Genomic DNA, 25,254 nt, shown 5'->3' on the forward strand with positions numbered 1-25,254 from the left:
CGGACTTTTTCAAAGTAATTGATACCAAAAGACTGCACCACAGAAAGATTCTCGTAAAAAACCACAGGACATGTAGACACACTCACCCCTACCCCCTTTCTTTTTAGACTGTACCATCAGCGATCCTGCCCTCTACATCTGGCAAATGCGTCACTAAGAGCTATCTATGCACCCTCAGGCTATCCCAAGATGTTGGACTTTCTCATTCCAGGCAAGCCGCTCCAATCCCATCGGCCTTGCTCGGCCTCATTTGGAACCCAAACTCTCTTCCCATCCGCGATCACTCCGACCGTCCACCCATACCCTCCCATCCCTTCCCCAACCCGCTTTCCTAAAAAGAAAAAAAAAGAAGAAGAAGAAGAAGAAGAAGAAGAAGAGGAAGAAGAAGAAGAAGAAGAAGAAGAAAAAGAAGAAGAAGAAGCAAAAAAAAAAAACATGATCAACCTCACACGCCGTCTCCGACACCGACTCCCCCCCTCCCTCCTCCCAACCCCAAATCTCAACCGAGCCCTCTCCGCCCCCATCACCCCAACCCCGAAACCCAAACCAGAGGTCCCGGCCGCCAGCCACACGGAGCCTCAGAGGAGGTCCGGCGCCGGGGAAGTCGGGCGCGAGGCCGTGGCGTTCGACGGGGGCGTCGTGCCGGGGCTGACGCCGACGATGGCGAGGTTCACGCTCGGGGGGAAGGTGGCCGTTGTGACGGGGTGAGTTGGGGTCGGTCGGGCTTGTGGATTATCGGGTTGAGGTGCGGCTGCTTGCTACGTGTGCTTTTGGCTCTGGTGCTCGGTTTCTCCTTGATGCTTTCTTAGATCTACATTCTGTTGTTATCTTTTCATACGGTTGGAAAAAGAACACTGTGATGATGTGACTTTGAAGTCTTATTGTTTGAGAAACGAGTCTGAGGCGAGACTGGTTATCTGTACGTCCACATCTCTGACCCAACCACATCCACATACAGAGGTGCCAGAGGCCTAGGCTGGAACATGTCCCAAGCCCTCGCCGAAGCCGGCGCGCAAGCCATCGCCCTGATCGACGTGAAGCAGGATCTGGGGGACGCGGCGGCCGCGGAACTACGCTCGACGGCGGGCATACCGGTCCGGTTCTACAGAGTCGACGTCCGGGACGCCAACGCGGTCGCGGACGCCGTGGCCCGGATAACCTCGGACCTGGGTTCCGTGGACATCGTGATCAACTCCGCCGGGGTCGTAGAGTAAGGCCCATTCAAAAAGTCCCGGAGAGTGAGAAATCGATGCCCGCTCTCCAAGCTTTCCACGCTCACCGGTGCACAAAGCTCCAACATCAAAGCCGAAACGTACGACGCCGCCATGTTCCGCAACCTCCTCGACGTCAACCTCACCGGCTCCTTCCTCGTCTCCCAAGCCTGCGCCCGCCACATGATCACCGCCCGCGCCGGCGGCTCCATCATTTTCCTCTCGTCCATCGCCGGCTCCCGTGTCCTGCACCCTCAGCAACAATGCGCTTACAAGTAAGTACTCCATCGATCTTTACCCTTTAATTCCGTATCTTTTCTTGACTTAAGAAATTCCCTCCAAACCGATTTCCACCGGCCTTCCCACGCAAACAAGCGATACTGATCCCGGACCCCCCCGGCCCAGCGCCTCCAAAGCAGCCGTAGCCCAACTGGCCAAATCCCTCGCCGCGGAATGGGCACCCCACTCCATCCGCGTCAACACCATCGCACCCGGCTACATGGACACGGCGCTGAATCGCGAAGCACTGCTCGAAGGGCAGAAGAAGCATTGGAGCGCCATGACGCCGATGGGGCGATTAGGCAGACCGGACGAGTTGAACGGGCTGGCGGTATTTTTGGCGAGCGATGCAAGCGGATTTGTGACAGGGGCCGAGATACTGGCTGATGTGAGTTGTAATCTTCAACAATTATTTGCGGAATGGTGGGAGGGGGAGTTGCTAATGGCTTGAACGTAGGGCGGTTATGCGGTATATTAAGATTTATGTCAGGGTATGGGAGGATAGGCGCGCGACGGATTTAGGAGAACCTTTCTCGTCGAGACACTTTAGAAATGTATTGACTTAAGGGACTATGCGATTCGGGGTTTGAAGGAAACGGGGGGTATTCTTCGAAAAGGGGAGAAATTTGGGCTCATAAGCCAGAGTTCGGGTAAGATGCTTGTATTCGGAAGCGAAATCCTCGAGGGAGCATGGGGAATGATTCCTTCTTTCATAGGAGACTCCGAGGATGGCGGCCGCAAACACAGATTGACCCTAATCCAAGTCACTTTCCTCATGACCGTTCTGAGGGGTTCCAGCCATTGTATTTGGTGAACCTAGAAGATTGACATACAACATGAGTCAAGGCAAGCGGTATCAACGACAAGACCCGATGCAAACCTCGATCAAACCATTGCCTGCGTGATCAACCCCACATACCCATCTAAGCCAGCACTTCCTGGCTCTCTTTGCTCAGGCTGATTCGTCAAGCTGGGTCCACCTCCAGGCGTGACCAACACCTGAGTCCCCATCTCAATCCACTCTTGCGAAGTCACAAATTCGAATGTTATTTCGGTTTGCTGATTACCCGAGCTCTGGGACAATGCAGTGCTGCTGTGGTTGTTGCTGTTGTCGTCAAAATCAAAAATATCCTCAGTGGTAGGAGTTGCTCCTAGTGCCTTAACTTCTATTATTTTCGCAGATGCCCGAATGCTCGCGATGTAGACAATGACCAGTACTGCAGGCCAGGCGGGAAGACTGGGTTGTGGGAAGACTGCAGTGAAGCGACTGTACGCCGGAGATAGTGCATTCTTAGGATTCATTGGGGCGGAGACCATAACCATACCTCTTCTCAACGGCGGATTTGCGATTGGAGAGGAGCTATTGCTCTTGGAATGTAGTCCTTCTTGGAAAGTGATGGCAACAGTACCCACTTGGCCAGCTGATAATCTCTGCACAGGTAGCCGCAGATTGCGGAGACCGGTAACGCGTATCTCTTGCCAAATCTGAAGATCCGTGATGGATATGTCAGCATCACCCGTTATGCCGGTAAAGTCACCAGAAGAGGGTCTTTGCCGGTCATGAGACATTGCGACCACTCGTGGTGATCCTTTGACCAGGCCAGGATAAGATCTAGCTCTGTGAATGTCAGGACTCTCGGCCAATTCTGCAGCGATGCCTGGGTTGCACGGCCCAATAAGCATTGTATCACCCACTTCTAGCACCCCGTAGCGTAGATAGCCACTCAGCACGAAGCCTGGTGCAGACCTTTCCGCGTTCGCAGAGTGAGGATGTGCGGGCATGGTAAAAACCTCATCCACATGGAACAAGCTCTGCGGTTTTGCACTATCTTGACCAGCGAAATTTGCGTGCTTGGCCATCGCACCCGGATTTGCTGGGAGCTGGTGTAGAAGGGCATGGAGTCGGCCAATGCCGCTCCCAGTCACAGCACTAGTAAGTACAATTGGCACTAACAGATGACATTCGGCAGGAGGTGTCGAAGCAATTGTTCGTTTTGCCGCATCCTCCTCGTCTTTGGCGACTGATTGAAGCTGAAGCTCGCCACTCTGATCCGAAGACGAAGACAATATGGCAGGCTTACGACCAGCAGCCTTCAAGGTGGTCAAGATCTTGGTAAGAGTATTTCGCAAGCCAGCTTTGGACGCGATGTCCAGCTTTGTAATGACAATGACCAACGGCAAGTTGAGCTTGAGGCATAACTCGAGATGGGCTTTGGACAGATCAACACCGACACCCGCAGAGCCGAGAATCTCACTCGAAGATGCGGTTGCGCCTACCCTGCCAGTGCTGTCCTCTCCGTCGTCTGCAGCCACGCAGCACAGAGTCCAGTGGGGCGCCCAGGATACGAGGCCACGGACCGTGGTACGCCTGTACCGTGGATGTCCAGCTGAGTCAGTCACGAAGACTAGACGGCCCTCTTCAGAAGCAGCGTGTATATCGTTCCAAGAAGAGACATTGCCAGAAGCATAATTGATGACATTGGTATTGGAAGCAATTGCCTTTTTTACCGTTGCCACTTCCTGGTATCCAATTAGCTCCTGCGCCAGAGAGCTGGTTACACCAGAGACTATCTCGTGTCGATGCTTTAATAGACTGAGCCTGCTTTTTCCGCGGCCATTGTCCAGCGTAGAAGTCGATAGAGTACCAAGTAAAGATGACTTTCCCGAGGTAGTACTTCCCGTCAGAGATACGCGAAGCTGCTCACTCTGCGATTCAATCTCGCCTGTTTTGTGATCAGTAGCATCAATTTCAGCAGCTGTGGAAGCCAACTTATCCCGCTGTTGGGCTGCCAGATCGATTGATGGCTTCGAAGGGCCTAAGTGGGGAGCTACTAGCACTTCTGCAACCAAGAGCTTTTCCTTCCTCTGCCTGATCTCTGATACATTTTTTGGCTGGGCTTCTTCGGTCCATTGGCAGTCACCTACAACAATCACACGAAGTATTTGAACATCGCAACCCAAACTGAAAGCCATTGCACGAAGAACAGTCAAGCTCTCCTCTAGCTCGTCTCTGGTGAGGCCCACGAATGTTCCATCATCGCTAACACCAATCTCATACAGAGCGCCACTGCTCTCTTCGAGTCCTGGGATCAGCCTCCCAGGCCCTTTCGAGGAAGAGAGTTCGACGTCGGCTTCTGGCAGAATCGGCAGCACAAGACTTGACTTCGAAGAAGAATGATAAGGAGAAGACTGTTGAAGACGCCATAGCAATTGCGTAGTTAGGTGTTGCAGCCTATGTTGTCTTGACTGGCTGCTAGGCGCCAAGGCCGGTGTAGGCATTGGCTTCATTTCCGCCTCCACAATTGGCTGCGATGCGCGAGACTTGGACAAGTATGAACCAGATACATGCTGGACAGTCGACGTAGAAGAAAAGCTTCTTCGCGGTCGAAGCAACAGGTGCAGCTTGTATTCTGTAGGACCCTCTTGTGGCTCCGCCTCCAACTTTTTGATCCCAAAATCGGCCAAAGGTATTTCTGACGGCATTTTCATGCCTGCCAGCAATAAGTGCCCATCTCCAGAGTTGGCATTTGGCCCTTCGGCTCTTGCTCCTGGCCACGGCGAAGATACCCTGGGTGGCTCAGGTTCGAAGGTGAAGATTGAAGCCATATCTTTCCACCTAGCCTCTATTTCTTGTGCCGAGGAGACACCTTTGCGTGAAATATTGTTCTTTCCAATTGGACTCTATATGCCCACCCTATGCCGCTGTATTGCTCTATGGTGTAGCGTTCGTAAAGACCTAGTGTTCGTGTGAGAATGGTGGATGCGGAACAGCTGCGACAACGGAGGAAGCATCTTGACGGCCTCAAGTGTTTCTTATAGATAGGTTTGCAGGCTTTGCTGTGGTTGAAGCTGCCAGAGTAGACTGGAAGCCTCAAGAAGAGGGGTCCTTCAGGGACATCTTGGCAAGATCCTGCGATGTGATCTGGAGGCTAGTCTGTGATTGCCGTTTGGGGCGAGTGTGCGGATCCTAGGATAAGCGGTAGATGTGAGTAGGACGTATGTACGATGATCCAACAAGTGTTTTGTTGGAGTCAGGGCCTGAGGCAGGAGTTACAGTGTGACTAGTAATCGCGTTTGCCGCGCTTGCTCGATGGATCCGAAATCCCACGTCGCCAACTCGACCACACCTTAGATATTTTACAAGTACTTGAGTTTACACTGCCTTCGAGGAGGCGAAGGCTCCAGCCTACAACATCTCGCAACATTTTGCCTCTGTGTTTCAGCAACTGGTGTCTCAAATGGCATGCAGTTGCATCTTCGACGTTGTAGAGCATCACCGGCTTTGGGGGCGGAGGCAGGGCTTGGCGCAAATATATGTCAAGGCGCAGGCCAAAGCCTCGATGTTGGCAATGGCGAAGACTCGAAACAACATATGCTTTCCAGCGCAAAGTTTCATACTGAATATCTGATAGCTGGAAACAACAAAACAAAAAACTCCGGTCCCATTTCTATGTTCCCAACGCCAAATGTATGCTGAACCCCGCTGTAAATGCCCGTCCCAATGTTTCATCTTAATGCCGTAAGGGACCTATCCAAGGTACCCCAGTATGAAATGTCGTAACCAGTGATCAACGCTGTAAAGTCCCAGACCCATTGCTATGCCGTAATTTCGCTCAAAGTACCTGCAAAAAATAATGGAAAGAGGCAAATCGAAGTCGCGTGAGAGTCGACTCAACGATCCGACGAGGATCTTGCCTTGCACTTGTCGTGCGCCAAATGCCCGTCTCTGGCTGTCTTCCTCGTGAATTCTGCACCGCAGCGAGGACAGACGGACTTTGATGACGTGCCGGACTTCTCCCGTTGGTGCCTAAGGAGATTGCTAAACGTAGAGAATTGACGGCCATTGCAGCCGTGATCCCAGCATTGAGGTTTCTTTGGAGTCTCAATCACGACTGGCTCCATATTCGATGGTACACCAGAGCCTCGCCTATCGCCGCGGTAGCCATATATGGCACTGGACGTGGTAGAAAGACTTGGGTTTTGAGAGCTTCTGTGGAGGTTAGCGTAGGTTCGAAATAGTTCTGTGTCATAACTCGACTTACGAAGAGTACATCGTGTGCGAGCCAACGCCGCTTGTACCGTATGCTGTTGTGTAAGGATTATCGTAAGGGGAACTGCACGGCGAGAGTCAGCAGTGGGAGGTTTGTCAGCAAAGAATGTTTGCACCCACGATGAGACGCCTGTCAAGTAAGACCCTTGAGCTGAGGAAGTCGAAGGGGTTCGACCGTAAGCGCTGTGGCTATCGTATGATGATCCGGAATGAGCTAAAAGATAGTCAATCGAACCGCTCTCAGTATCTGCCTCGCCCGGCCTAGCGTATGGGGTGCTCGGCAGCATAGTCCTCCGTAAAAGGAGCTTCGACTGACGGCGAGACTCATGGAGCTTTCGCTGCCGCTGCCGAGCAACCTCACGCTCTAAACCTCTAAATCCACCATAGGCCGAGCTTGGCAGTATGCTAGGACCGGAGGGACCAGACATACTGCGTGATAAAGAAGCTTCCGTGCTCGGGTTGGTATAGCCTGAATGTTTTAACCCATGAAATGGAATGCTTTCGATCAAATGATCAGTGACTTACCTCGCTGAGAAGGTGACCTTGATGGGCCATAAGAGCTCGTGTCGCGGTAGCTTGTCATTGTGTCTGATGGATACGGGTAACTACTGGAAGCTGTTAGAGTTGATCTCATGAGATGATAGACTCTCAATTTACCCCATGTCCGTCCGGCCAAGTACGCTTGTTGAGAATGGGCTTGCACGAGTGCTAAAGGTTCCAGTGTCGGAGAAAAGCTGGTAATCTGAAGGATCTAGCAAAGTTGTTCCGAACGAGGTGGAGTTCTCTAGAGCCGAGAAGGAAGCCGGTGATGCAGCTCGGGTATAGCTGCTGGATACGTAATCGGGCTGGAGGTAACCTGAACTGAGTTCGCTTCGGGGATACGACGGTCGTCGACTTCGCTGGTCGGGCAAAAGATACGAAGAAGGGCCGGACTGATATTGAGCTCCAGCGGTCTCGTTCAGCCCAAGGTTTTGGAAGCTGGCTTCGGTAACGGCAAGGTTTCGGTCAATACGGGGACTGCTTCCACGTGAGTAGTCTGAAGGACGGCGATGAGAACGAGACATTTTGAACGTTATGGATGTAATGAAATGGAGAAACAAACAGGATCTTTCAATGTGGATGTGGTTTTACATCCAGCTCGCTAGAACAAGAACAATTGTGAAGTATATATCTGATTTCAAAAATAAACGTACGTGGTGTGAAGTCTTTAGATGGATCGTGCAACGATCTTGGAGAGTAGTTGTTGCTAGATCCCAACGAGGCAATGGCTCTGAATATAAATCGCAGGATCGCTAAGCCTGGTGTATGGTGAGTGGCCAGTGCCAGATGTTTGATGGATTCTGGAGGATGGAGACCCCTGTGAACTTTGACGGGGTTGCCCACGCCGCTGAATCCTGATTCGGGTACGGTGCAACCAACAGGTTAGGGCCAGTATTTGACGACTTATCTTGAATGCAGTCACCGAAAGAAAAAAAAGATTGAAAATCCAGTGTTTCAAACGAAAGGCTGAGCAGGGGAAAAGATTTTAGGAAAGAAGGTGCCTGGAAGGAGGAAGGAGGAAGAGAAGGACCCTAAGTATGAAAGAGACTTCTGACATTCACCGCACCGCACTTACTTGATTAATTATCTCCATGAACCCCGTGATGACAGCTTATTGCGTCGTTTGGGAACTCCTGGCTTTGGGTGGGTCAAGCCGTTGCCTTAGCGAATCGCAAGCCATTAAACGCTTGGGGTTGTCACGGATCTAGATGGAAGATGCGCAATCAACATTGGAGATGAGCTACTCGAAACCGAGAGCATGTGGCGCAGGGGTGGGTTGGATTCTCCCGCAGCCGTGCAGTTGGGATCCTTCGTTTCAAAAAGTCACAGCCCTACGGAGGTTTAGTACTGATGACAGTCGGTCGAATATAAGCACATGATGCTAGGCAGTAACGGTTGCCCCGAGCTGACATTTTGGAGTAGCATTCTTCTGGCTAGACCACGTCGGAATAGAGGCGCACTTGTTTCATGGGCGGTCAAGAAAGCGTGTCCTTGGGGGCACTTGGAACGCAGAGGAACGGCATGGAAACTGGAATGAACGGTTCAGGGGAAGGGCATGACCAGCCTCGAATCCTTTCAAAGGCGTGAATGGCTTGCTTGGTATGCCTCTCTTGATGCCTCTTGATGCTTCTTGGAGGCACGGGGGCGCTTATTCCTCGTCTGCCAATGGGTCGCCGGATGGGAGATTGCGACGTAGTTTTCCAGGTCAGAGACAGAGCTGAAAAGCTAGAAGATAGTCTGTTCGGCATCTCCAGGAAGCCTACCTCGATCGATTAATTAATTCAGAAGCTGGACATGGGAAGAAGGAAAGTGGGACGAAGCTGTTTTGTGATTAGCATGATTCTTTGCTTGGCATGATTGGGGGCATGCTGGGCATTCTAGGCATTTTGGGCCCATTGCTATTATTGGGCGACAACAGGCAGCCGAGGCATAAAGGAGGCAGCTTGCATGTGTTGCTTATCCTGCCCTGGGATAGTGGTATGATCTGCAGAGTCTAGTCACATTGTCAGAGTTGAAGGGCCGATCATTATTCATTATTTGATGACAACGAGAAGTGTCGCAAAGAGAATGATGAAATCGTTCCGTCCGCTGCCAGGCGGTGAAGAGGCGAAAGGTGGTAGTGGGGAGGCTCAGACTAGGCTTAGTCGACAGGTAAAACGGTAACACTTGCGCGCAGCTAAAAAGAACGCGAAAGCCCCCCCCCTCCTTCCATGGTGCCCCTCTCGCTGAATTCCTTCTACCTTTTATTCTTCCTCTTTTCTTTTTTCTTTTTTACCTGGGTAGGTACCATCTTATGCTTCAATCCATTCCTGGGTGTCATACAGCGAGGGGAATCACATCAACAAGGGGATCATTACTTCATTGGAAGTAGTCTCGATTCTTGGTAGATAATTGGGCGGTTAATCGTTTGTTGTAGAGACCAGGTAGCTCTGTCTACAGAGCTCTGGCAAAGTAAATTCACACCAACGGGCCAAACAACTTCCCGGACAAGCCCCCCGCATCGAAGGTTGCGGTTCCCTTAAACCCTACCCTTCCTGACTCTTGACTCCTCAACATATGCACAACAATGAAATCTCGTCATTCAACTAAAGCAAAGTAAAAGTACTGAGGTTCGCTTCATTCTTCTACTCCCAACTACTTCTGCTTCTTCTGCTGCTTCTGCTGCTGCTTCTTCTTCTCCTCCCATATTCTATCATCTTGGAGGTCTAGTCGGGGTCGCCGAGATATTGCTCATGCTCTACTCGATGATTAGACTTTGTCCTCTTAATGGTGACATTGAAGCTGAAATGCAGTTACCGTGCCGTGTCCACTGACGGCTTGTCCCCATTCCCCAACGATAGATAGCATGGAAACGTGGAGAATGGAGGTTGATCAATGCTCGCCAATGCGAAACATTCGTGTCCTATCTCATAGCCCCCAATCTTGACTCGTGTATGCCAGGGATCATGAATGCCACATGTCCAGCCCTATTTCTTCCTTCCTTCGTTCGCCAGGGCTGAAGCACACTGCATCTCGGCTATGCAGATCATCCTAGTAGCAGAGGCTGATGGCCTGAATGTGCTGCCCCTTTGAGTTAACGTAGGATTGCTGACCGCTTCAATTTGTCATTCTCATCCGCCGTCTTCTATCCGATTGGCTGGCATACCGCATCATCCGATTCTAGAGCATACAAGCTTATGAACATGAGTTCGAGATTAATGAACAATCCTTCAAGAACCGCAAAAGCTTTTTTCCACTCCAGATTCTAGTATGCAACCCGTCGACCGCCTGGAATCGTGGGGAGCGTATGAGTCCCCTTCGGCGTGTAGTTGCAGCGCCTCGGTCGCCGGGCAGGTAGATGCCAAATTCCGAGCTTCGCATCGAAACCTTAACACTCCGGCAATGTGATACTCTTTCAACAGCCCACAGTTACATCAGCATTGATAGCGCTGTGGTTTATTTCAGTCCAGGAACTTACGATGGCAATTCGATCCCTGCTTCGACGTCATGAAACTTGTTTCATGACGCTTCGCCCTCTTACCGGGTCATCGAATCCGCACTGCCGATAATTTCGCTCTCTATAGCGTTTCTTCGTGCTTCCTCCTGCTCGCTGATTATGTCCTTGAAGACGCTGAATTGAGTCTCGCAGTCAGTATTGCCTTTAGAAGGGGTCATGTCGAGTCTTGGGACTTGTTTTGAAGAGTAAACAACCTCAAGACTTGTCTCAAGATTCAGGGTTTGCTTCAGCAAAGAAGGTATGGACTCAGAAAACACGTACTGGTCCATGGCTTCTAGTGTTCTGCCGCTCGTCTCAGGGACAAAATAGAACGTCCAAATCAGTGATAGCAAGCAGAAAACGGCGAAGAAAGTATAAGCCCCAAATCCAGCGTTGATCACGAGAGGTGGGGTGATGAGACCGATGATGAAGTTGTTTAGCCAGTTCGAGCACGTCGCTAATGCCACTCCCTTTGCTCTAAGAGAGGAGGGAAATATCTCGGATGGCATTGCCCAGGGCACCTGCGCAGATTTCGGAGTCAGCATTGCTTATTCAGGAACCAAAGTCAAGAAGCTGAGCAGTAAGACAGGTCTGGGGCGTGAAAGGTACATTCTGTTCCCCAGATCTGTCTCGAGACTAGACCTAGGTTCAAATAAGCAGAAATTACCACGGAAAATACGTACTGGTCCCCATGAAGCTCCGAAGCTCAGCATGTAAAACAACAGAAATGCAACACTAACCCAGCCGGCTGCACGGTGGCCTGGCCAGTCACTGGAGAACTTACCCACGAGAACGGCGATGATCAAATGCGACAGCGTCATGAAAAAGCTGCCCCAGAGCAATAGGGGCCGTCGTCCAAACCTGTCCATTGTCCAAAGACTAGTGATTACCCCCACGAGCTGAGTGACATTTAGGACGCCGGACATGATGAGTTGGAGGCTATAGTCCAAACCCATGGTCTTGAACAAGGTAGGTGAGTAGTAGATCAGTGCGTTGATGCCAACGAATTGCTGAAAAAACATCAGGCCTACTCCAATATGCGTCCTCCGCCAGCAACCTCGCTTGAAGCAATCGGTCCAAGAGACGATCTCGAGCTTTATGCGGCTCATCACGCTACGGTCCTGGAGCGCCGGGTGCCTCAAAGCGCTATTTTCCTTGTGGAAGGCTACCTCAGCCCGGATGTCAAACCATTCTTGCTGGATTCGGGTATCGGTCGTCGGCAATTGCCTCAATTTGGCCAGAGCCTGCAATGCTTCTACATCCCTGCCCTTTGACGCAAGCCAACGGGGCCTGTGAGTACGCACGGTCAGCGACTTCTCTTACGGACAGCGCTTATAGATTCATTTAGAAGACTCACGAGAATGGAAGGAACAAGATTCCTAATCCAAGCACAAGACCGGGAACGAGTTGCAGCAAGAATGGTAGTCGCCAGGCCCATTCTCCGGCGATGTATCTTGTGCCATATGTGATCCAGAACGCCACAACAATTCCCGTGACGATACTCAACTCCTCGAGGACTAGTAAGGAGCCTCGAATCTCCGGCGGCGAGATTTCGGAGATGTACAAGGGTGCAACCATGCTCAACATACCAATGCCGATGCCACCAATAAGTCTGGCAGTAACCAGCATCGCATAGCTGATCGACGCTGTTTGTAGGACCGAACCTATAGTAAAAATCGTTACGGCGACGACAATTGAATACTTCCTAGAGATCTTGTCGGCAACCCACTTGAAGCCCGCGGTGTCAGCATGCTCCTCTGGAATGAGACTTGAGGCATAAAATATGTTCAGGAATAAATCAAACCCGAACCTTGGCTTACGACTCAGATTGTGCTACGGAATAGGAAGAAAAAACTACAAAAGCAAACTCACGCCTTGATTTATGGCTCCAATCAGCGCACCCAACTCTATCAGGATGTCAGTTTATTGTTACCTCTATCCAAATCGATATTCACAGGATTACCTATCATCGCTGTCAACAGACCCTTCCAGAACCCTGCGCCACTCGCAGTATCCGATACCCTGGTGAAGTGCGCCAGGAATTGGGGCATAACAAGTACGATAGAAACAACACCTTGATCATATCCGAAGATCATGCCCCCAATTGCAGCGAACGCTGCGCAGAGCGCCGCATAATAATTAGTGAAGACACCTTTGAATCCTGGAGGTCCATAAGTATCTCGATGTTCCCACACCGCCTCAGAATGATGTATGAAGATGTCGCCAGTGTTCTGTGTGGGTATGTCCCCTTCCTGTGTGTTATTTTTCATGGCCATAGCTGAAGACATTTTTGCAAATGAAGCAGAACGATGAAGAACAAGTTCAAGATGACCGTGCTGGAATATCAAGGACGATATGGAAGCGTTGTACAAATTTGAAAACACGAGTTAGTCACGCGCCTTCGCTAAAGTATGCTGTTTCCCCACTTCTTAGAGTCTGTAGCAGCATAGTGATCTAGTAATATGATCCCGAGAAACGGAGTGACCTTTGGTCCAGCTACTCCACAGCATCATGTACTCTGACAACTGATATCAACATGTCTTGGGAGCATTCAAAGCTGGACGTAAGCGGAAGATTTTGGCACGGATTGGATCAGTTTCGTTATATACTGCGTAGGGCTGAGTGGGTAGAGTAAGGTAAAAGTACCTTACCTTAGCTCTTGCCTTATCGATTGGCGCTTGGCAACGTGACCGTTAGGTCACGAATCAACACGTCTCCAGGCCACAACTTCTCGCATATACACGTGTCAAAGTACATCTCTTTCCACCTATTGTCAATATAGATCAGTCCATTGCTCACCATTCGGTCCTTCAATCAAGCAGCTTCCCGATATCTCACGGAAATACTCATAGATTAGAAGTCGAGACGCACTCACTCTCTACCATCCAAAGCAGATCGCGAAGGATCTCGTCGAGAATTTGAATGTACTACGAATCAGCGTGCTGATCCTCCGTGACGATCCTCCGTGACGCTGTCCTTAAAAATCTAAGACCTCCTCGACAGGATCGGAACTGCTCCTTCCCGTCTCCATCATGGCAACCTTCTTCACCGACCTCATCTCCTCCATCTTCACACCTGGCCCAACCCCATCCATAATAATTGCAACCAACGCCTCCTTCGCGGCCCTCCAAGTCGTGCTCCTCGTCCTCCTCATCCTCACATACAGCGTCCACTTCGTTGTCCTCTCGTTTCTATGCGCCGGACTGTGGTGGGCAATCAACTGGTTCGTTACAGAGCTAGAAGCTGCAAACAAACAAGAGAGAGACATGAAGCAATCGAGGGAGATGAAAAGAGGGCAGGGGCAGGAGGGGATGGGAGTGGAGGATAGTGGGACCGAGACGGAAGGTGGGGGTACTCAGAGCGAGGGGGGAGTCTCGGGCAGCATGTCAGAGAGGAAGACAGAAAGACTCTTGAGACCGGAGGATGCACAAGGTGTTCTGCGCAAGCGAATGAGTTCAGGGGAGGCCTCGTCTGGAGATCTGAGTACGGATTCTGACTGGGACAAGGTTTCGGAGGCAGAGGAAGTGGATAGGTAGGGGGGCACGAAGAACCCTCGTGGTTTCTTACAGCATGGTTTGAATGCGTTCTAGAATTTTGAAAGACGCGTCACATGGCATATGGTGGTGGACATCACTGTGCGCCAAGCAGCTTTTCCGGGAACTACTTTGGCATTGACAGTTACACAGTGTAGCTTGAAACACTTCTATGTAAGACTGAAGGCTCTCAACATCCCTCAAGTCATCCTTATATCCAAGAGTCATGGCAATTCCGAGATCAAGTGCCAAAATCCAGGAGGTCTTGATATGCGTCCCAACTAAGTTTAGCGCCGCCAAGCCAAAATCAACCGCCCAAAATTGAATGCCAGTGCTTAGACACTCATCGCTAGCGACAATACAACATTTCCGACACCGACACTGGCAGTTTTCCACCCACGCAAAGCCTTGAAGGCCCTACCAGAAGACTAGCAAGGCACGATGAAGCTCGTCAGGTAAGCCTCATACCCTGCTCTTCTGCAGACATAGATTTCCAAGCTGAGCTCCAACTTCAAGGCTCGTCTTTTCGCAGCAGCGCTGACCACCTGCTAGATTCCTGATGAAATGTGCTAATGAAACTGTCACGATTGAGCTCAAGAATGGTACCATCCTCTCGAGCCGATCGCATTCTGACTTCAGCTACTGCTAACGCTTCTTTACAGGCACCATCCTCCACGGCACCATCACCTCCGTCTCCCCCCAGATGAACACCGCTCTCCGCGCCGTCAAAATGACACCCAAAGGCCGCGACCCGATTTCTCTCGACACCATCAATATCCGTGGTTCAACAATCAGATATTACATCCTGCCTGACTCGCTGCCGTTGGATACGCTGTTGATCGATGATGCGCCGAAGCCAAAGAATAAGGCTAGGAAGGAGGTCGCTGATAGGGGTGGGCGTGGAGGGAGGGGGGGACCGAGGGGCAGAGGCAGAGGTGGTGGTGGTGGTGGTGGGTTCAGGGGTGGGAGGGGAAGGGGTGGTGGGAGAGGTTTCTAGGAATAGGATGCAGACGAAGAGAGAAGGCAGGGATGTGGGTCCGAGCAGTCGCACGGGGCTGTCAGAGGGCATGGAATTTGACTCTCCCAAAAGTAATTTGAATATCTCCTGATAGAGACGGCAGGCATGAAAAATGCCTGAGGCTACGGAGCCTAGTATTTACTTGGTAACAGACTCATTATGATTGACTCGGACAATCTCGACTGGACATTCTTCACAAGGAGTTGATCAATGCGCGTTCCATTGTTGGACCAGTACCTCATTAATCAGCTTACGTCTATGAATTTGTTGGATACCCCCTAGCCACGCCAGATTCTGATGATCTGGAGCTTCTCCCACCCAGCTCTCTTCCCTGAATGACCCACAGCAGCAACCGACCATGCGTCGCCCCACCCCCTTACACGTTGCATAATCTCTCCGGGTTTATTTTGTGCGCAGAGTAATATGTAAGCTGTGCCTCTCGCAAGGTTCAACAAATCGGGAAGCCGCTCCAGAAGCCTATTAGTGACCTCAATGCCATCCACACCTCCATCATACGACAATTGTAGCAGGTGCGAGTCCTCCTCAAATGTCCGTGAAGTGCATTCGGTATCAGTGATCCCTGTGCCCGGTTTGAGATATTTAAGCTCGGGCACGGCGGGGGAGGGCACGTATGGCGGGTTGAAGATTAGCAAATCGGTTATTCCGTCTCGTATCGGACTGGCCAAGTCTGCGCTCAATGTTGCGAGCAAAAAGCCCGCGCCATCGACATCTTCTTCCTTGGTCGCCTGACACGCTTGCGTCACTGTCTGCTTGGTAGCCTCGCAGGCAAAGGTGTTCACGTCAGTGCCTAGGGCAATGACATCAGCACGGCCGAATATTGCGTGGGCGTGAGCAGTAACGAAGGCGAGGACTACGCCAGAGCCTGAACCGACTTCGAGGACTAGCGGTGAGGGATGTGAATCATCATAATGTCCTGTCGGTTGATGACCGGCAAATCGCTGCGTGAGAAATCGCGTCTCTGCTTCTGAGGAGAGCGTATCCAACAGAAGGAAAGAGTCTTCTGCTGGCTCATATATGCGGTCTGTGTTTACGTGAGATGTTGACGGCGTAGGCAGCATTACCTGAACAAGGATTGGATTGAGAGGTTGAGACTTAAGAAGGTGGGAGGAATGATCTGCGGGGTGATGTCAACTCCGAAATCGACACCCTGGATTTCCAGCAATTCTGCGAACTTCCGAAATAACACAAATACCAGCCATGAGAGTATCGATACGACTACTTGCGAAGCCTACAGCTGTTGGCTCAACCAATGGACTAAAGCCAGCTCCATTGGCTTTGCTGCCGCCGATCCCACTGTACAGACGGCTGCTGCGAGCACACCGGAAATACTTGGACCCGCAGATGCGTCTGCTCGGAGACGAGTACATCAAGAGCGAATATCGATCTCACCGCAATGTCGAAAATCCCATGCATATTGTAAGCTCCGCTTCGTGTTATTATTGGCAACTCCGAGAACCCCTCCTGGGGGCTAATAACACCGACAGATTGGATTCTTGACCGAATGGCAGATGTACGCCCAAAATATCGAAGGCGGCTCTTGGAAGGGGGAGAAGATAGACAAAGGCAAGATCGACAAGATGAGTGGTATAACACTTCTATTCTAAGCATTGAGGGTTTAGCTAACGCGGGTACGTGCAGACCAGCAGCTTGGGCAGCTCTATGAACTCATGCAGGCCATACAGAAGCAAGCACATGAGGATGGCGGTAATGGATCATGAGGCCTATGCGCCAAGCTACGTTTCATGAAGCCTGGTGACTCGTTGGGTGTTGTTCCACTACAGCCACTCATGTCGAGAGGCGATGGTTTCGGATGCGTCTCTGGAACATTGACAGACACCCCCCTGCGTCATGGAGAAGCTGAATCTCTACTTTACCGACTCAACCTTCCAACCTTTGCGAGCACACACAATCTCGCCAGCAACGTGTGAATTGGCTTTTAGACAAGAATATCCGAATTATCAAAAGCCTCCCAGCATCATCAAAGTGTGAGGCCAGCCCCAAAAACATTCAAAACAACTCTCTACGCACGCACTCCAGTGCCCTCCGGTACCAACCCTGCGCTCTACGACAGACGGATCTCCCTTCGATATCAACAATGTGCATCACCAAGTTATCAAAACACTCGGATTGCGGACACTGGTCGTGCGAGATCAAAGAGCCTTGCAAAGAAGGTCGCGATTTCTCCAACTGCTCATCCTTCACGACTGGCATAGCTCGGAATGCAGCAAAGTATGCACAAGAGTTAGCCAAGGAGAAGACTTGTCCCAAGTGCGACAAGAACGACGACTATGATGGGAAGAAGATTAGGATGGTCAAAGCGACGGTACATGCCACAAAGTTCGGCTTTGGACCGAACGTGAGTCATCATCTCCGAGCCAACTCTTCCCGTTTTGTACTGCATTTTGAGCTGCGAGGCTTGTCGTAGCAATAATGCCTTTTGGGACCTGTTTAGCGATTCACATATTGTTCCAAAAGTGATATTCTAACTCAGAAAGCAATTAGAAGTCGGACTGTGGGATTAATCTCGGGAAGAAGACGCGGAAGTATGGGCCGAAGAAGGAACCAAGTACGATGTTGCTGGCAGAGGGAGGCTGCGTTGTGATGTGAGACTTGGGAGGGGTTTGAGTATGGGTGGAAATGGGCTTTTGGACGTATGTCTGTGACTTGCGTACAATATTTGAAATGTATCATCCAATCTGTCATGATTATTTGTCGAAGCCTTTATGACTTTGAAAATACGGCATTGTTAGAAAAAGTATTGGTAGCGGTAGGAGTGAAGCCACTCATTGATGATGCATCATGAGGAAGCCGAAAAGACGCCTCAACACTGTCATTGGTCCCCACAATCTGCCCTAAAAGCAGCCTAGAGAGCGGAAGCACGGTCTCGGCTTCCAGTGGGGACTACATTAGCTCCGGGCGCTGCAGCTATAATCGTTGCTGGGTCAAGCTTGAGTTGGACCGAATATAGCCTGTTGTCGATTCGACCTGTCTCTTTTTCCAATTGCGACATAACTTCCTCCCCGGAAACATCTACACACCTCCAGTTCAAAAGCCATTGCATTTCTACACACAAGTTGGTCCTTGCCATGGCATTTGTGGGTGAGAAAGAACTGAACTTTTACTACTAAGGAAGGCTGCGAAAGAATCCCACCAAGCGATTTCCAAGTTAACGGGCAACCTCGTCCCCTCAACAAGTCGACCTTCTCGAGACCTCTGCTTGCGGCTACTGGTCGGGACTCGAAGGCACCATAGATGATGGCACGAGCTCTTCCCTGAAAAAGTCTTCAAGATATCCTCATCTAGCAAAATCTTCGTTCAAGACAATACACAGTGCAGTCTTGTGAGAGGTCTCGCTTGAAATCAACACACCTTGAAGAAAATCAACAATACATCAATTATTTCGGGTGTTGAGAGCCAAGTATGGAGTCTGAGGAATCGCTTTTGAGACCTTGCAAGTCGTTACCGCCTCTCTTCAAGGACCATGATGCTCTGCAAAACCGAATAAGCCCATATCTAGGTAGCGTCTCCTCTACACAGGGCGAGATGGGTCAAGGGGTCAGTAGTCCCCCAATGGAGAACGAGGGAAGCTATGTGACGCAAGAAGATGATGTGATAACGCAAGAAGACAAGGTTTTCAGGTCTCATAAGGGCAAAGAAACAGAGTCGGCGGCGAATGTCAGGAGGGAAGGTCCTCTAAACCTTCTCGACTTGCCCTTAGACATACTGAAGGATATCTTGAAGGAGGTTAGTATATGCATAGGGGATACCTAAGAGACTATGTGCTAACAGCACCTCAAGGTGACACACACGAGCGATTTGTGTAGTCTTGCCGCCTCGAACTCTGCCCTACATTCTGTCGCTATCCCTCTCATCTATAGCAGATTCGATATAGTATGGCCAGAGACCCACAATTCTATCGAGCCCCGTATAGGCGTCGATGCATTGACGTACGGCCTCGCCACGCTTGTGATGAGAGAAGACTTGTTCGAACATGACATGCTTTCCAATAGTCCTACTTGTGGAGCATCCTGCCAGAGATACACATGCACACAGTGCGGCGCTGTGAACCTCTTGAACCAAACGTCAAACATTCCCGTCAAGCACCGAAGATTACGACGAGGCAACTACTTTTCCCAATTCACTAAGAAATTCTCTCTTGGGAATGGCCCCGCCGATTGGGTCGCGGACTATCTTGTGACAAAAGAAAGTGGGAAATTGCTAGGAACGCTGGTCGCATTGAGCGTTGCTCGAATGCCAAACTTGGTAGGAAGTTCCCAAACTTCGACATTCAGCGGTGTCTCCGCTAACACAATATGACAACCAGGAGTCCTTCGTACGTATTCTCGGAGCCCGCAGCTTCTCTTTTGGAGCAAATCTTGAGTCTTGAGACATGTCTCGGGAGTCTTTACTCTCGAAAAATGTTCCAAGGCTCGATATACCTCCTCAATTAGGCAATACTGACGGCGAAATCGTGATCTAGGTGTGGGATACGCCTACCGGAATTTTGAGAGATATATGGATAGCTCTGTCATCTCTAGGCGACTATCAGTCACCTAAATTAGAGAAGCTTTGGGTGCGCATGCACGACAACAGAGCGGCTCTGTCAGAAGCTGAAGTCACTCAAACGAATACTGCTTCACAACCTGCTCAAGACGCACCTAGCCAGGCACCTGCGTTAGCACCCGCACAGGGAACGCCATATCAAAATTTCGATTTGGGAGGTGTCCCAAGGTTGGTGTTAGCAAAAAATCATAGGGAGGAGCCTAATTTCTCCATCATGCCTCCCCTACGTTCGCTAACGGTCCTTGATATTGACGAGATAGCGTATATAGAGGAATTGAGCGTACTTCTGCGGCGTTCATTGGGCAAATTGCGGGAATTGCGCATCGGCTTTGGTCCAATTCTCTACAGTTCATACAACGATCGCGAACAACCACCCTTGAGATATGTAGCTACAGGTGGTCCACTACCATTACTGATGAGCAAGATATACGACTACTTAGGAGATCTCGACAGGATGACACTGCGGCCCGAATATGATACTGAAAGCGGACAGTTGATAAAATGTCCAGATGATGCAACGAACGAAGACACAAAATCTCCACCTCCGACGTCCATTGCCTTCATTTTAGGTCCACCCATGAATGGAGCAGAAGTTACGTCTAATGACATGAATCATGAACCAATTTCTGGTCGGCCAGAGTCCAAAGTACCTAGGATGAACTTGGATGCTATTGACCCGGCGTTATTAGAGGGAGCTGCATCCCATGAAGGCCGAGAGATGCCAGGACCACAATCAGTACCAGAGAGGAGCCCGGTCGGGATGTCACAAGATCCGGTGGAGCGGCTTGAGGTGACAGAAAAGTCAACAAGCGATCAAAGGTCGCTCATTCAAGGAGGACTGCAGGAAACCGCTACAGCGGGCTCCACGACTTCCCACAATGGTCTGAAGCCTATACAGAGACTGCAACTCGAGACCCTTGAAATCGAAAAAGTTACTCTGCATGTGATCACATTGTATGAAACGCTAGACTGGACAATACTTACGAGTTTGACTTTACTGAATTGTGGAGGCACCGAGAATTTGTGGTCTTGCCTCCAGGAAAAATTCCCGCCTCGAAAGACATTGGTCGTTTCAATACCCATGCAATCCACCAAAAAGCGTGGAAGCCAACCTCGTCTCCGCCGCATGCCTTCTTCGGAAGCCTTATCAAAGACATCGGAGTACCCTCTCAGTCTAAAAAGAATCCATACCGACCACGTCACATCCACCCTCATTTCGTTCCTCAAGCACGCACTCGCTCCGGATAGCCTCGAATGGCTGTTCCTCCAGGACACTAGCATGCATGGATCGTTAGTACCCCTCGACGCCATTTATCGCGGCGCTCTACGCCGCCACCGCTCTAGCCTCACGAAGGTCATGATTGACAGCGCCATTGTTTCTCAAGGAAGCCGTATGCGCGGCGTAACCGCTAAAAAGTGGATGCTCACCCGTGAAGTACTCACATTCATAACTAGTGGAAGGATGAGTCGACTCAGGGAGCTTGCGATGACTATCCAGTACAAAGACTGGCACTTCTTCCTGCAGAGACTACCTCAGATACCTCACCTCCGCTCGCTGTACGTACCCTATATCGCCGACCATCCCTACGGAGGTTCGTTGAACGTGAAGGATTTCGCCTTGAGCGCCATAGATGTTGTTGCTTTGAGGCCAGAGGTGGAGCTTTGCTATTTGGGCATAAAAGACAAGTGCTTCGAGATTCTGGAGACGAAAGATAGTAAGTATGGCATTTCTCGGAGTCATCCCTTCCTATTCGAGACTGCTTTAATGGTCGCGAGACATATTGGAGGAACAAGTTTACCATTTTACAACCTTTCTACCGCCCAAACATGTCTTATTATCAATCAAATATTCATCAATGAGTGGGAATGCTGACTCCGCTAGGGAAGTCAAAGGACGGAGCTGGCTCCGCCTCATCGACTGCAGGAGGCGGTGAATCTGACAATGATGAGGATGCCGAGGTTCACCATGACCATGACGATGACGACGATGATGACAGCGAGGACGAAGACCCAGCGCCCGTGACTCCGGCAACACAGACGCAGGCACAGGGTACGGACTCGGACATCGATCCCGTCACCGATGACGACGAGCGGGACCCTGCCGGCAGTGGGGCTAATGTCAAGCTGAAGCTGAGGGAGATCTTGTTCTATGACGACCGGATATCGATCTTCAAGGCAAGACACAGACGGCTTTAGACGATTCTTGGGTTTGGCTTTCGGATAGAAGGCGGTATGAACATAAATGATTACCTTAGCTCGATCCCATCAGTAATACAAGAGAATATAGCAAAAGTCGTGCATAGAGAGAAGCTCAATGTTCCACATCTGCAGAGACAAATTGTCAGAAACAGTGGCGGTCCTAAGAGCTCGAACCTTTTCGGTTTTGCGTACTCTTGTGGGTATCAAACTTAATGAATCGACTGTCTATATCAACTCGGAAGATTCTGGGATCTTCGCTGCTGGCGTGATCCTCCCCCTTTATACATGATTTCCCGCTTCATCCTCTTACACCACGCCGTGTCATCTCCCGATACCTGACCTCTTCCAACCACGGCGCCAAGCGTCGTATACCGACAAGATCCGACCCACACTGCCCCGGTCCTCGGGACTTCCGAAGACGTCTCGCCCCAGAGGTGCCTCCGATGGGCTCACATCCCGACTCCGCGGCAACTGCGCCAGAACATCGACCTCATGGATACTCCAATCCTGCAAATCCCTCTTGCCGATCAGACTCTCCGTCGCCCAAGTATTCTCGTACCACGGGCTTTGGCTGATATCGCTCCCGTTCTGTTGGTTGAAGACGTAGAGGTACGTCCCGTTCGTGCTGACATCCGTATCCGTCCCGATCGGCAACGCGGCGGCAGCGAGCGTGCCGCCGGTCATGGCGGTGTCGATGCTGTTTGTACCGCTGTCGACGACTGCGCCCCAGGAGCCTACGCCGGAGGGGCCGGCTGTGAGGGGGGGTATGGCTTCGACATCGGAGTTCGGTTGCTGGTAGACGAGGAGACCGAGGGCGTAGGTTAGGGATGAGTTCGTGAGGACGTTTACGGGGGCGGTGGAGATGCCTGGGTGTTGTCATGTTAGATCGTTTGGGAATGGAGGGGAGGGGATGCGAACCTTCAGCCCACTGGCCGTACGCTATGTTGGCGGGAGTTTGGTCGTTTTGGTTCGTCGTATTGTAGATGTAGTACCAGAGTTTGAGCTCATTGCTCGTATCCAATGACCACAGTTGAGCCGTTGCGTTTGATTCCAGCCAATCCGAGGTCATCCCAGCATTGCCGTTGGTATTACTGTCCAAAGTGGATGCTGCATTCCACGATGAAGAGCTGCCTAGGCTGAAACTGAGCTCGTGGATGCAGTTGTCAGGTGCTCCGTAGTACAGCCGTATGCCTGCACTTTTGCCCGCGGTCTTCCCAAGCCATGATCCGCTGTAGAATGCTGTCATGGCTGTGGAGGCCTCTGATGCCTCGAATTTGGAGTCGCCAAGGGGACCATCTGTCCAGGTAGTCATGTTGTCTGTACTGATCTTCTCTTGCAATAAGTTTGCCGAGTCGATATAGAACACATGCGCCTAGAATTACCACTGTCAATGGTGGTAACAGGGACGAGAGGAGATGGCGCCTTACGGTAAGGTTCCCATTGCTCGTGTAGTTTACAGCCGCCAAAGGGGTTGCAGCTCTTGCGTCGGTAGTGATGTTGCTGTCACCTCCAGTCCAGCTCCCTCCAGGCGCCCTCACCGCATGTTGAACGTTCCCAGTGTAATTCTGATAGAAAAGATGGAGTAACGGTTCCGTACTGATATTCTCCGTCAAAGTTGCAAGGCCAGTGCCATTGAATGCGCCTTCTGTAGACGCGATTCTAGTCGCCTTAGGCGTGGAGCCCGAGTTCGAGTTGCCGGATGAAGTACTGCCCGAGGAAGTATTGCCGGAGGGTTTATTGGTTGAGGAAGAGTTGGTACTTCAAGAGGAGGCATTGGTCAGCCATATCTGCAAAGTCGGTTTCATTGCGGAATTGTAAGTTTACCTGCTGTGATGCCGTACACTCAACGGTACCGCGATAGCAACCACAAGAATTATAACCAGAAGCGCAGCCAGCAAGGCCCAAAGCTTCCATCTCCTCTTCAACGTTGACTGCTTTTCAGGCTCCTTTGACTCGTCCGGCGAGATTATTTCCTTATCAGCGTCGTTCCATGCTTCCTTCTCTGGGGCTGCAAAACTTGTCTGCGGTATAGCTCCTTTCTGATATTCTGCTGGAACAGCCTCGAGACCTGCGGTATCCTGCACCGTTCGCAGTCCATCTTGGGTATGATCGACTTCGAGTCCAGTCTGATGGTTGACTTCCTTTTCTGCATAGGGAAGCCTAGACACTGGGCTAGAGGGATCGTCACTCGGGTCTACCATTTCTGCCACCTTCTCAAGCGTTCACATTATGTAGAACGAGGTCCAGCAAGAGACATCAACATTCAAGTATGAAAGCCCAAAAACGGCGGGTGCCCACTAATGTCTTGCGCTCGCATTGACATGGTTTGGATCCAGCGCTAAATGATCGTAGGGGGCTGAAAGATTTGCATCGCTGCTGCCACCAAGTGCCGCAGGCTGGCGAGGCAGTGCTGAATAGCAAACACTCCCCCAACCCCACACTCCTCAACCCCATCTATTATTGCGATCCGGAATTAGTGTAGGAATTGTCGTGGAATGATGGTTTCCTCGCTAAGCCTTGTAGCTGAATGTTTCCAATTAAAGACAATTTACCTGCGTGTAAATCAGTAGGGTGAAAGTATAGAGTAATGAATGGCAATTTGATCTTGTTGATGTGAATTATCTTCTAATAACCAGACCCAGAACCTCCCTCGTCTTGCTTGTAGACTTCCCATCTACCTTCCGAATCATGCGCAGCTTCTCACGACTGCCCAAATTCCCATGGCGGTGAGAATTGCAGTCTCGATCAAAAGTGCCTGTTCCCTCGAGCTCCCGCAATTCCTCTCCATCCAGATCCAAGCACTACGGAAGTGCTGCGATCTGAGCCCCTTCAGAGCGAAGCTTATTGTGAGATACAACCGCAAATGTTACATTGGTAGCATCCGATATGGCCTCGCAAGTGCAGTGACTCTATCCGCATAAGACATAAGGCCTCTGCCGTCCAGAGCAGAAGGCTCCTTTACTCCACCAGAATTGTCTTATTACTCAGATGAAATGCTATCTTTCGACAGCGAAAGGATCCGTCTACTTTTCAAACGTTTCTCGTCCCTTGAATTATTACCTAAAAGGAACATACATTTTGAGGTACTTCCTTCCTGTATGGTAGCGATTCGGCGTCACAAGCCACCTCTCGAGCAGAAAGCTCCTTCGCTCTCTAGAAATGTCTTTTTCTCTGGGCGAAATGCCATCTTTCGGCAGCAGAAAACTTCCTCACTCTCCAGGACTGTCTTTCCATTTGGATAAAACGCCGTATTGCAGCAGCGAAAATATTCTTCTGCTCTTTGAATTTGTCTGGTCTCGGCTTTTCATTGAAAAGGAGCGACGCTAACTCCAAATCTGCGTACCTTAGGCTTGGTCATCACGGAT

At 50.6% G+C, this 25,254-nt stretch overlaps 10 protein-coding genes across 10 annotated transcripts; 5 read left to right on the plus strand and 5 right to left on the minus strand.

Moving 5' to 3' along the window:
• Nucleotides 1-189: 189 nt before the first annotated feature.
• On the plus strand, nt 190-1,941 carry HO133_007878 (uncharacterized protein; the record flags this gene model as incomplete). Its single annotated transcript, XM_037298746.1, has 4 exons — nt 190-704; nt 959-1,210; nt 1,292-1,486; nt 1,617-1,941. The coding sequence occupies 4 exons, from the start codon at nt 190-192 to the stop codon at nt 1,939-1,941; spliced, it is 1,287 nt and encodes a 428-aa protein (XP_037156082.1).
• Nucleotides 1,942-2,375: 434 nt separating this feature from the next.
• HO133_007879 (uncharacterized protein) lies at nt 2,376-4,973 on the minus strand (the record flags this gene model as incomplete). Its single annotated transcript, XM_037298747.1, has 1 exon — nt 2,376-4,973. The coding sequence occupies one exon, from the start codon at nt 4,971-4,973 to the stop codon at nt 2,376-2,378; it is 2,598 nt and encodes an 865-aa protein (XP_037156083.1).
• A 1,188-nt stretch (nt 4,974-6,161) lies between these two features.
• HO133_007880 (uncharacterized protein) lies at nt 6,162-7,604 on the minus strand (the record flags this gene model as incomplete). Its single annotated transcript, XM_037298748.1, has 5 exons — nt 6,162-6,480; nt 6,533-6,604; nt 6,661-7,009; nt 7,066-7,148; nt 7,198-7,604. The coding sequence occupies 5 exons, from the start codon at nt 7,602-7,604 to the stop codon at nt 6,162-6,164; spliced, it is 1,230 nt and encodes a 409-aa protein (XP_037156084.1).
• A 2,992-nt stretch (nt 7,605-10,596) lies between these two features.
• On the minus strand, nt 10,597-12,843 carry HO133_007881 (uncharacterized protein; the record flags this gene model as incomplete). Its single annotated transcript, XM_037298749.1, has 5 exons — nt 10,597-11,076; nt 11,239-11,845; nt 11,913-12,283; nt 12,428-12,462; nt 12,519-12,843. The coding sequence occupies 5 exons, from the start codon at nt 12,841-12,843 to the stop codon at nt 10,597-10,599; spliced, it is 1,818 nt and encodes a 605-aa protein (XP_037156085.1).
• Nucleotides 12,844-13,587: 744 nt separating this feature from the next.
• On the plus strand, nt 13,588-14,091 carry HO133_007882 (uncharacterized protein; the record flags this gene model as incomplete). Its single annotated transcript, XM_037298750.1, has 1 exon — nt 13,588-14,091. The coding sequence occupies one exon, from the start codon at nt 13,588-13,590 to the stop codon at nt 14,089-14,091; it is 504 nt and encodes a 167-aa protein (XP_037156086.1).
• A 438-nt stretch (nt 14,092-14,529) lies between these two features.
• Nucleotides 14,530-15,085, plus strand: HO133_007883 (uncharacterized protein; the record flags this gene model as incomplete). Its single annotated transcript, XM_037298751.1, has 3 exons — nt 14,530-14,543; nt 14,641-14,690; nt 14,751-15,085. 3 exons carry the CDS (start codon nt 14,530-14,532, stop codon nt 15,083-15,085), a joined length of 399 nt encoding a protein of 132 aa, XP_037156087.1.
• A 299-nt stretch (nt 15,086-15,384) lies between these two features.
• Nucleotides 15,385-16,185, minus strand: HO133_007884 (uncharacterized protein; the record flags this gene model as incomplete). Its single annotated transcript, XM_037298752.1, has 1 exon — nt 15,385-16,185. The coding sequence occupies one exon, from the start codon at nt 16,183-16,185 to the stop codon at nt 15,385-15,387; it is 801 nt and encodes a 266-aa protein (XP_037156088.1).
• Nucleotides 16,186-16,324: 139 nt separating this feature from the next.
• Nucleotides 16,325-17,734, plus strand: HO133_007885 (uncharacterized protein; the record flags this gene model as incomplete). Its single annotated transcript, XM_037298753.1, has 5 exons — nt 16,325-16,543; nt 16,612-16,711; nt 16,766-16,831; nt 17,341-17,483; nt 17,630-17,734. The coding sequence occupies 5 exons, from the start codon at nt 16,325-16,327 to the stop codon at nt 17,732-17,734; spliced, it is 633 nt and encodes a 210-aa protein (XP_037156089.1).
• Nucleotides 17,735-18,547: 813 nt separating this feature from the next.
• Nucleotides 18,548-21,886, plus strand: HO133_007886 (uncharacterized protein; the record flags this gene model as incomplete). The annotated part of the gene is made up of 4 exons (XM_037298754.1): nt 18,548-18,871; nt 18,917-19,390; nt 19,608-21,405; nt 21,573-21,886. 4 exons carry the CDS (start codon nt 18,548-18,550, stop codon nt 21,884-21,886), a joined length of 2,910 nt encoding a protein of 969 aa, XP_037156090.1.
• A 324-nt stretch (nt 21,887-22,210) lies between these two features.
• On the minus strand, nt 22,211-24,090 carry HO133_007887 (uncharacterized protein; the record flags this gene model as incomplete). Its single annotated transcript, XM_037298755.1, has 4 exons — nt 22,211-22,755; nt 22,808-23,261; nt 23,317-23,647; nt 23,714-24,090. 4 exons carry the CDS (start codon nt 24,088-24,090, stop codon nt 22,211-22,213), a joined length of 1,707 nt encoding a protein of 568 aa, XP_037156091.1.
• Nucleotides 24,091-25,254: the final 1,164 nt, after the last annotated feature.

The sequence above is a fragment of the Letharia lupina genome, assembly GCF_014066315.1.
Source record: "Letharia lupina isolate WasteWater1 chromosome Unknown contig_4, whole genome shotgun sequence".
Lineage (NCBI taxonomy): Eukaryota > Fungi > Ascomycota > Lecanoromycetes > Lecanorales > Parmeliaceae > Letharia > Letharia lupina.